Below are 11,709 nucleotides of genomic sequence, written 5' to 3'. Positions count from 1 at the left end.
TCAGTTAATTTCCAAACTTTTGAACGTTGAAATAGGACTTTTACTGTCTTCAAGAAATAGGACTTTTACTCTCTCTCTCTCTCTATTGTTTTCAGTTTATCCTGCCATTTTGCTCTAATCTCCCGCCTATATATAGCTTATGTCAAGCCACACCTTGAGTCATCACCACATTCCTACCTAGAGAAATATAGGGCGTGCCCCAAGTTAAGGCACCAAATTGTAATACCACAGACTTCATAGCCTAGAGGGATTGAGCAGATGGAGCAACTTTTGTCCAAGATTGCCACCAACGAACAGCATGGAGAGAACTCTTCTTATTTTCATGGATGGAAAGCATATGATAATGACCCTTACCACCCTACTCAAAATCCCAATGGGGTTATTCAGCTGGGACTTGCTGAAAATCAGGTTTGAACCACATACCTAGCTAAACTTGTTTCCACGACTAATTCGTTCTTTATTCTCGGACGGTAACATCATTAATGTTGATATAATCAGTCTTACTCATTTCTTCATCTTTCTTGCGCGCAGTTGTCCTTTGACTTGGTGGAGGAATGGATTACAAAACATCCATCAGCATCCATTTGCACCAGCGAAGGAGTACAAATGTTCAGGGACATAGCCATCTTCCAGGATTATCATGGCTTGCCTCAATTCAGAAATGTATGTCAATATTCAAGACCATCTCCCAGCTAACTTGCTTTTTGGTTCCCAAACTCTCACAAGAGAGAAAATACGTGCTCTTTTCTTTACACGATTTCCTTCAAATATTCATGCAGGCTGTGGCAAGGTTTATGGGGAAAGTAAGAGGAGGCAGAGTCAGCTTTGATCCAGCTAGAATCGTGCTGGCTGGAGGAGCAACAGGAGCTAGTGAGCTCATCACCTTTTGTTTGGCCGATCCTGGGGATGCATTTTTGGTTCCTACACCTTATTATCCGGCGTAAGCTTCATTCTCCATCTTAGTGTTGTAACTGAAATTTTCGACTTTGATGCGGACATTCATTTAGAAAATACTACAATAATAGAAAGATAATTAATGGTCGTATGCTAAGTTGACAAGTCAATACGTAATTTGCAACTTTGCGAGTATCTTAAACTTTTCAGAACCGTATAATGTAAAGTCAATCTGGCAATTGAAACTTCCTTAAACCCAGCGGACATTTGCCATGAAGCAGCATACAAATTTGTAACAGCATGTCCCCATATAATTTTCAGGAAGTTTCAATTGCCAGAGTGACTGTATTCTATCGAATATTTTCTTTCCTACGCACAATCGGGTTCCCACACGCTCGTACGTCGTCAAAAGGGTTATTATCAGCTAGGGTACATATTGACCTCACAACTAGGGAGTTTTTGGATATCTCATTATTTGGAAACAAAAAATTAGTCAATTTACATCATAAACACTTTTTTCAACCACTTTGTTTTTAAAATTTTTTTAATTATATTTTTATCACACATATATTAAATCGCAAAAATTTGTATTATAGTATTATAATAAATAATTTTTTTCCAAATATTGGATAGCCAAACACATTTCTGGAGCACCAAAAAAAGAAAAAAGAAAAGAAGCCCAAATCCATATGTATCGTTATAATACTTTTTAATTATTGTTGCTATGATTTTTACAATAATTTCCATCGCTCACAAATGCAGCAATGTTGTCTGTACTACGCAGATTTGATCGAGACCTAAAATGGAGAACCGGAATACAGCTAATTCCAGTCATCTGCGAGAGCTCAAACAATTTCAAGATCACCAAAGAAGCGCTGGAGGAGGCATTTGAAAATGCTCAAAAATCCAGCATCAAAGTCAAAGGCGTGATAATTGCAAATCCATCTAATCCACTGGGCACCACTGTGGAGAGAGAGACGCAAATAACATTGGTAAACTTCATCAATGAGAAACAAATCCACCTGGTTTGCGACGAAATATATTCGGCGACCATCTTCAGCCGTCCGAATTTCATTAGTATAGCTGAAATCATAGAAGAAGTGGAATGCAACCGGGACCTCATTCATATAATCTATAGCTTGTCCAAGGACATGGGCTTCCCTGGATTCAGGGTTGGCATCGTTTACTCCTATAACGATGCAGTCGTAAACTGTGGTCGGAAAATGTCCAGTTTCGGACTAGTCTCCTCACAAACACAACACTTTCTGGCCTCAATGCTATCGGATGATGAATTCGTTGACGATTTTCTTAAAACAAGCTCCATGAGACTTGCAAAAAGACATCAAACATTTACCAGCGGGCTTGAAGAAGTCGGGATAAAGTGTTTGAACAGCAATGCAGGTCTTTTCTGTTGGATGGATTTACGTCCATTGCTCAAAGAACCCACGTTCGAGGCAGAAATGGTGCTTTGGAGGTTGATCATACATAAAGTCAAGCTCAATGTCTCTCCAGGCTTTTCGTTTCATTGCGTCGAACCCGGTTGGTTTAGGGTTTGCTTTGCTAATATGGATGATGAAACTTTAGAGATCGCGCTAAAAAGGATAAGGATCTTCATCCAAGCGACAGACAAGAAATCAGATGTGCCTGCGAAGAAGTCGAAACAGTGGCAAAAGAATCTCAGGCTTAGTTTCTCTGGGGGAAGTAGATGTGAATATGAAGAAAGCCTGAAGTCACCTAGTGTGATGTCTCCTCATTCTCCTATGTCTCCGGCACAGCTGGTCCAGACCAGGACTTAGGATATTAGCATTAGCGAAGTAACAACATTAATATTCATAGCACAAGCTAGTTTATTAGTTGTTTATTAGCACAAGCTGCCTTGGGTGTGACAATAATTTAGTTGTTTTTTTGTTATTACTTTTGTCCAAGTAACTAATTGGACAAAGTAATAATTGGTTAGTAATTTCCTTTCAAGTACTAGAATTGTTAACTTATGTATTTTGTATCCAAGAGGGTGTCATGATTACTCTTAGACAGTTGAATGCAATCTTTTTGTTATCCCTATATGTGTAGCTGCTTTAGCGAAAATAAGTTACTATACATGATATAGTTTAACAGTTGAGTCTAGCCTCTCTTTCTTTTCTTTTCTTTTTAATGAAAATGCCAAATAGATTATTATAAGTTATAACCTCTCTTTTGCAATTCCATGGTTCTTCTGAAGGGTATTTTTCAGACTGCTAATTCATTTTTTTTAACCTCGAAGCCTCTTATGTATGAGTTTAACGAGTAAACCAATTTAAAGCATTAAGTGGAATTATTCATAAGTTGCTTTAACACCTCCAATACGATGGTGGATAGTACTTGTCACTAATGAGTAATCTAATTGAAGAAGTAAAAATGAGCACAAACATTAAAGTTCTAATATTGTTTGACCCTATGTTGCATTATCTCTGACTAAATGCGTAAAAGCAAATAGACTAATGAGAGACGAGGCCAATTAGCATTATTCTAGCTAATTAAGTATGGAAGATAATCTCAACATGACACAAATCGCACAGTTCGGTTGTAATATCTCATGGACGGCAATTAGTTGTCACCAGAAACTGCTCATTCTCGTGATACAAAGTTCTCTCAACATCAACCCCTACAATTACATGCAATCTCAATTGGGTACTGCATGTTGATTTCTCCTAATTATATGATGGTATAAGTAAAAGAGTGTGACAGATCTATGTATACCTAGATTTGCAAAAGTCTAAACCAGGAATTGTTCAGTGCTCAGGGACAGACATCACGTGCGATATTTATTTATCTTCAGATTGAACATCAACTACAAAGGCGAACTAAACAACTGAGTTTTGATTCAATGACCACTAAAAAGGGGACTAAATCCTTTTTTTGACCATATGTCGGGGGTTTAAACTCTACCCGCATTTGAAAAAATTCAAATGAGGTATCAGAGCACTTATTTGCTTTAGTCAGGTCTGTATACCTACTATCCATTACACAATAGGATAGATTAGGTCCCTACAGAATAAAATAAATTAACTTATATGAATGTTATCATTGCGGGAAAAAAATATACAAGGGCAGAACTAAGATGGCTCGGGGAGGGACAACCTCCTCCCCAGTTCTAGAAATTCATGCCTTGTTCCACACACACACACATATTTGCCCCATACATCTAGAAGGTTATGTTTTCTCCTCTTAAAAGTTCAAGAATTTTTAAAATTTTCTATATAGATTAAACTATTTGTCTCCTAAAACTTTTTTAAAAAATTTTTTTGCTGACTTCAAAGTTGACATGTGTATGCGTTTCATCCCTCAAACTAAATTTTCTAGTTTTGTCATTGATTAACAAATCATGACAATTACTATTTAGGGGAATCTGTACACAGGTTAAAGGCTCCTTTGAAGTAAAATAATAATAATGATATTACTTTATTACAGCGTGCATGATTCTAGGCTAATTAATTTCATTTTCATAAGGGTTTGAAAGAGAGAATCTAAAGAAAATGAAAATTCATCGTACTAGGTATCTTAATATCCAATTTTTGACAAAAACAACAAAATTTGCAAAATTTAAGAATGATAAAGAAATAAAGTTGAAATACTAGCATTAACATTTTAGAAAAGAGTTTTTAGAGGAAAATTCTATTGGATAATAAGTGAAGAATGTTGAAAATGTATATATATATATATATATATATATAGCAGAGTATGCCAAGGAGGGTTTAGTATAGTGACGAAAGTTGAGGTTCCAAAATTTAAAGGTCTTAGGTTCTAACTCTAATCTCTCTTCTCTTTCTACGCTTCTTAAATCTCACCCCTTCTCTATTAGAAAATTTTAAAAAGAATATATATGTGTGTATCGAGGAGTGCATGCAAGAAAAAGTACCAATTTTTTTCTTAGTTCAAGGGACCATACAATGGCTAATGTCAACTGAGTTGAATCTCTCTCTCTCTTTTTTTTTTTGGCAGTAGGTGGAATTCCACTAGACCTATATTTGATTTCAAAATGCAATTTAATTTTGGATAGAATTTCCTTCCTCTGTTTGTATGGACCAACAGCCCTCTTCAACTCCGATATCATGATCACAAAGTTTCTTGACTGAATCCTTTTTACATGAACAAACTAGCCTCTGCACCTTGGCGCTGAATCAGTTTAACTTATAAGCATTGTGGCCAGATCTAAAAGTCCGCTGGTGAGTAGGGGTGTACAAAATCGAAAAATTTCGATTTATCGACCGAATTTCAAATTCGGAATTTCGAATTCGATAATTCGGAATGGAAATCGGAATATCTGATTTCGAATTCGGTAATGAGATTTTTCAAATCGGAAATTTCGATTTCGAATTGTGAAATCGAAATCAGAATTCGGAATTCCTATTTCAATTTCAAATCTGTTTTCATATATATATATATATATATATATATATATATATATAAAATATAACATTTATATTATAATAATAATTTTTATATTCATGAATTCGGTGAAATCGGAATTCCTATTTTGATTTCAATTTTGTTTTCACACATATATATAATATTTTTTTATATATATGTAATATAATATTCATATAATAATAATCATTTTTATAGACATGAATTCGGTGAAATCGAAATTTACCGAATTCCGAATTGAATTCGGAATTAATGAATTCAAAATCAAAATGGGTCGAAAATTCAGATACCAAAATTCCGATTTCAAAGTTCCGAATTATCGATTTCGATTTCGATTCACACCCCTATTGGTGGTGAGGATTAATGCCAAATGAAATGCATAATAATCAAACACTTTCTGTTTCTTATGTAACAGTACAACCAGGACAACACCTAATCATCAGGCCAAATGTTTCAACCAAAATGCAGAAATACTTCGTTTGTGAGCACAATAATTTTGTCCAAACCGCATCCCGAAGATGCCAAGTGTGTTGTTTTCAACTAACAAATAGACACTAGTGAATCAATGGGATTGAGGCTTATTGAGGTATTGGAAAGCTTCTTGACCCACCAAGATTGATTCATCTTATTAATCAGTAGATTTACTGTGCTGCCTGGTTTTCTTGTGCCATCATGTGCCGTGGCACTAACATTATAGTCATGAAAGATAAAGCAAATTGTCTTTTGACAGTTTCATGTCTACAGGCTTCTTGTTCGATACGTATGTTCTGGATTTTTAATATCGTATATGAAGGGATTTTACCCAGATCTAGTTGAAAAGAAAAATTGAAATGTGATATCCCCAGTTTAACTCTTTCTATATAAAAATTTGATGCAAAATTAATATTCATTGCATAAAAGCCGACAAATCCTGTTAGGCTTCAAATCAATATGCTCACACTTTCACACCATATATTTGAATTTTGAATGCGCAAAACCCAGTCCGATGACAGACATTAGAAGTTTTCAGTAGACAAATTGCTCCTCCAATAATGTTAGTACTGTCATGTGGGTAGGAATATTTGTAATTAATTTCAAAAAGGTGTCTGAATGCACGAGGTGCAATAATTGTGATCGTATGTATTCACATGATAAGTTTAGCGTAATTTCTATGTGCTAAAAAATTGTAATTAATTTGAAAAAAGGTGTCTAATTGCACGAGGTGCAATAATTGTGATTTACATGGTAAGTTTAATGTAATTTCTATGTCCCAAAAAAAAAAATTCTTACTCTTAATATACTTTAAACCATGTTCAATTGTATTATACAAGGATATTTATTTTAACAAAATTTTATAGTAATCTCAAGAATATTTCTTTCCTGGTTTACGGAGTAACTCTAGGAGCTCTTCTTAAAATAGCAGCTATTCGTAAAATATTTGAGGAACCGCAAATTTACACCCTCGAGGCAGCTTTTCTTTCCTTCTCGCGAAGCAATTAACTTCTAGTAGCATTTCTTAAAATATTTCAAGCAATATTCTTCAATTCCAGTATATAAGGAAATGCATTCTTACAACTTCTATTTCTATATCCAAAACCTCATAATGGAAATTTTGATTCTCATAATAGGTTCTATTTCTATGTTTAGGCCTCATTTTCCAATATTACAGAATTAGCTACCAAAACCATAAGATTTTCTTTTATATATATACATACGTTGTTGTTGCGCGAGAGACTGTTACAATTTCCCAAATCCCTAGTAGCAGTACTCAAGGCAATTAAGAGGTTCGCTTCCTGTTTTTTGGTTTCTCTCGTCCGTCTCAATACTTCTTCTTGATGCATGTATTATTGTTTGGTTTCTTGCCTGTCTTTAAAATTAAATATTATTGCGTGATGCATTATGTTGTTACTTGTTAGGAAAAAAATTATTATTATTATTATTATTATTATTTTTTGCTTCTTTTCAAGTAATTGTTTACATATCATATTTTACTGAATCTTGGATAAGTAATCATGGTGGGTGATTGGTATACAATTAAATTTTTTTTTATGAACAGTCAAAAGCATGATTAGTGTATTTTTTCTTGTTTCTCTTGGATCAGTTGGTGATATTTCCGTCAGTGGTGCAATGGAGCCTTATGCAGATGCAGTAAGTGGTACTTTTTTTTTTTTTTTGGAAAAAAAAAAATTCAAAATGCAAACACCTATTTGTAGCTAATTTATTACAATTATGGCATGGCAGTGTTGTATCTTGAAAGTGAATGTCAATTGTGAGGCGTGTAAGATGAAGGTGGTCGAAGTGCTGAGTTCTGTTATTGGTAATCATCCATATTAGTTCCTTTAACCTTTTATTTTCCTGTTTTTTGACCTGTTACTTTTCTGGGGAGAAAAGAGAAAGAAAAGCCGAAAAGGGGTCGCGGTCTAAACAGTGACATTTTGATAAATTTGACCTAAATTAAATTTTGTTTAAGTTATGGTATTTGTCCACTTGAATTTGTCATCGAGATGATATAGTTGTGCAATAAGTTATGAGATTGAGTTCTTTTATTTAATGTTTTAGCACCATGCATTATAATTATTGAACTATTATATTGTAGAAGGAAAATGGAACAAAAAAATAAAAATGTTACATATGCTATGAATTTGGAAGTTACAAATTACTCTTATCCACTAGTTTTATCAAATACCTGTACTGTATTTGTGATGGCAGAAGACATGACTTGGCTTCTTGTAGCTTCAACATTAGCCCTCCTTGCCTTTCTAGCCCGCCTTATGTTGCTAGGAGATGGTAACTGATGAAAGAAAATTAGGAAGTCTCCCTGAATCTAAATTGACTATGAATTAGCGGAAGAAAACTATAGAAATCCCTCCAATAAAAAGAGGTCGGTTCTCCTTATATGCATGGCAGCATGAAAATTCATGTCCTCTCTGCATTTTAACTGATTGGCAGGAGTGTATTCAGTAGACGTGGATGCACAAGAAGGGCTGGCAAAAGTGTACGGGGAGGTGGATCCAAACATGCTTCTCAAGGCATTAGCCAGAACCGGGAAGCATGCGGAGCTGGCATGGGTGAAGCTGAAGCATCCGGTGATGAACCCGCGCGATGATGACTATCATAATTACAGCAACTATGGCTACAGAAATTACGAGGAACCCCACAGCTATAGCAGGTACAGAAGGCCGGGATGGCAACAGCAGTTCTACCCACCAAGGAGGTCGACAATGGCAGATCACCAGAATCCTTATAATTATTACAATCACTGCCATCAAGGTTATGGATCGTCGTACCGCCCACATACGTACCCCTATGGTGATTATACCGCCAATAACTGCACCATCATGTGATCTGACTTGATCATTATTACCAAAGCTTACTTTTGGTTCCCAAGTATGATACTGTGTGGCGATTATTTTCTTGAATTTCTTTAGTTTTGGTTTGATGACAGACTTGAAAATACAATGCTAATGCTAAGGACCCTAAAGTTTTATTTGTTAATGTATTCCTTGACATTATGGGATCTTATAATGTCATCAAGGTGATTACACTCAATCGATTATGGGATCTTTAATTTTCCAGCGCGTTTCTGAAATTTAGAAATTCTCTCTATTTTTTTTTTTTCTGTCAGCAACTACAAAATATGTTGTTTCTTCTGTTATGTATATCTTTCCCTACTACTGCTGATGGATGCTATTTAATATTCTATCTATAGTCTCCTATCATATCGTTTATCGTTTGGCCTGAACCTTGCTCCGAGCTGAGGAGACTCAGAACCGTGATGACAGGATCTTCTCACTAGTTCTTTTACTACACTGCCTATTTACGGCCTTCATGACATGTACATTCAGCTAATATATCATGAAGATGAAACAAATTTTCTTCTGATGATTTTAGATCCACTGAAGGGTCGATAGGCTTCTTTTGCTATATGTTCTTGGTTTCTTTAAGATCGTTATCTGAAGGGATCTTCGCTGCCTGGTAAATCTTCTGCCAATTTACTTTTTTGGCGGAGTTTTCCTGGATTTTCAACATATTTTCCTTCTCTCTCATTCTTTGCCCCCTCGCAGTTACATACTATCATATGCGTGGATGATTGGTTCTCCTTTTAGTTTTTAAGGGTAGCACACGAGCATTGGCAATATCGTGAGACTCAATGCCTTGTATTCCAAATCAAATTAGTGAACTCCACTTGCAGAGGAACTGTATACCTTGTTCCACGAGCTGAGGCTTCATTGCATGCTGGCGTGTTGATTCTTTACAGTGGCATTGCGCACTAAGATGCTGATATTTTTGCTGGTGCTATTCTCTGCCTGGTTGTTAATTCCTTGGAGCCACCTCTATCAGTTAGTTTCCAGTTTCTGACTTGGAAGAGCAGAAAAGAAAATGGAAAAAGAGTCCATGTAAAACATAGCTTTGACTTAGGATCGATCATCCTGTATCTATTTTGTTTCTCAGATCATACTTATAAACTGAGCATTTGGACTGATACATTAATTATGAACCAGCAGTATATCGAAAATTTTGCTATCTGAAACTAGCAGATGAACATCCCGTGCACACTATTTTTGGTTCTGAAAATATCTGGCACAAAAATTTGAAATTTGTCATCAAGTTCCATAGAATAGTAACCTAAGGGAGCATGAATCACTACCAATTACGTGCATGCTACAAATTCAAGAGAACAAGGCAACATGAAAGGCAAATAGTTCATCAAAAGGTCAAAATTTCATTCCCGGCGCCGGGGTTATTTGCAATTGACAAACAAATCTCATGTCCTCGAAAACTCCATCTTTCTCTCCTTCTCTAAGCTGGTTTGAAACGCTGGATACAACTAATTGATCTAGCCAGCTTATAACCTTTGCAAAGAAAACAGATGACACCAGAATTATCCTTTCACGACCCCAAAACACAAAAGAAAGTGAGAACTATAATGGTGCGTGCGAGATGACATGAGCATGTGATATGATGGCCACGCTCACAAAGTAGGCCTGCACTGGATTTCTTCTCAATAAACTGCCGTTCCGTGCCATGAAGGGTTCACAAACGGCATTAGCCGCCCGTATATGTCTACTCACTCTGTCTCTCTGACGCTGATGGAGACTCTTAATTATTTTCTTTGTGCTGTAATTAGTCGACATCCGCGGCCGCCTCACCTATCCAAGAGGTGGAAATCTAAGAGGGCAGTGAATCCAGATTGGATCGCTCTACAGTGGAAAATGTCGTCTGACGGTTCCCACGCTTGCGTGCCGAAATGGACACGTAAATTGCTGTATCAAATCTCGATCGCTTGCTTTGCGGCCCGGAGGCGAGTCGTGTAGAAGCACTTACAACGCGCCTGACTATGAAGCAGTGGGGCTCAGTGGCAATATTTACATTCGTCCTTATTTTTTCTCCTCGTTTAATCAAAGTCCCAACATCCTTGCTAGTTTTTTTTTTTTTTTTTGTCAACACAGGGGTGTCCGGGTCAAGACCCGAAGGCGGCCCGACTAATCCCCTGCGCCTGGCGGCCCGACTAATCCCCTGCGCCTGGAGTACAGCGCCACCCCAACCGCACCCAGGCGTTAGGTGAGGTTCGATCCCACGACCTTGCGAGTGGTTTTCCAGCCGCAGACCGGGTGATCTAACCCCGGGGGCCCTTGCTAGTTACTACGGTGCTTTTTTTTTTTTTTTTTTTTTTACAATTCATTTGTTCCCATAAATTAAACATTATTATAGGATTAAATTATCCATTATACATTAAATTTTATGTACAGAGGAAAGTACAAATCAATTACAACCTAATTAGGTACTATAAATAATTAAACAAAAATTAACTATTTTCTATATTACACATGTTAGGTTCTATTTCATGTGCAGTGATACCTTAATTATTGGAGACAATTGTGAATTTATGAGTTGTAATATGTTTAAATTTCATTGCATTATTTGATCAGGTTTGAAACTAGGGATAATTGCAGAAACCTCCCCTGAGTTTTATGGTAATAGCATTGACCTCCCTTATGAATTTTGAAATAGCAATCACCTCCCTAAAAAAAGGCGGACACAATTTAATAGATTCTTCATGGTCAATTTACTAAAATACTCTCACTGAAATTTAATTTTACCAAAGAATGTGATGACTTAAACCCAATAAAACGTTTGTCATTTTGATAATTGTAGTTTACACTAAATTAACTATTTATGCATAGTTTAACTAAATAACTAAATAACTAATAATCTAATTAATTAATTAACTAATTATCTGTTGACATAAATAGATAATTAACTAATTAACTTTAGATGCTTAACTAATTATCTAATTAGTTAATTAACTTCTTAATTAACTAACTAACTAACTCAAGCTGCAGTCTCCGTCCAGCTTTGATTAAGAGTATGCTTTAGTGTGAGACTAGTTTTAGAGGCAAGAACAAGGCGGCAATTGCTGAGGAAGATGGC

At 36.0% G+C, this 11,709-nt stretch overlaps 1 protein-coding gene across 1 annotated transcript; it reads left to right on the top strand.

The window, feature by feature from the left end:
- The first annotated feature begins 204 nt into the window (after positions 1-204).
- Positions 205-2,955, top strand: LOC113733805 (1-aminocyclopropane-1-carboxylate synthase-like). The gene is made up of 4 exons (XM_072081505.1): positions 205-408; positions 532-663; positions 780-940; positions 1,679-2,955. The coding sequence occupies exons 1-4, from the start codon at positions 259-261 to the stop codon at positions 2,688-2,690; spliced, it is 1,455 nt and encodes a 484-aa protein (XP_071937606.1). The 5' UTR covers positions 205-258; the 3' UTR covers positions 2,691-2,955.
- The last annotated feature ends 8,754 nt before the right edge of the window (positions 2,956-11,709 follow it).

The sequence above is a fragment of the Coffea arabica genome, chromosome 2e, assembly GCF_036785885.1.
Source record: "Coffea arabica cultivar ET-39 chromosome 2e, Coffea Arabica ET-39 HiFi, whole genome shotgun sequence".
NCBI classification, from domain to species: domain Eukaryota; kingdom Viridiplantae; phylum Streptophyta; class Magnoliopsida; order Gentianales; family Rubiaceae; genus Coffea; species Coffea arabica.
This window is presented reverse-complemented; position numbering and strand designations above follow the sequence as displayed.

Bases quoted from the DNA above. Each gene is read 5' to 3' on its own strand.
- LOC113733805 (XM_072081505.1), top strand. From the start codon at position 259: ATGGAGCAACTTTTGTCCAAGATTGCCACCAACGAACAGCATGGAGAG. The intron at 409-531 runs GTTTGAACCACA...TCTTGCGCGCAG, and splicing joins TGGGACTTGCTGAAAATCAG to TTGTCCTTTGACTTGGTGGA. The intron at 941-1,678 runs GTAAGCTTCATT...TGTACTACGCAG, and splicing joins CCTACACCTTATTATCCGGC to ATTTGATCGAGACCTAAAAT.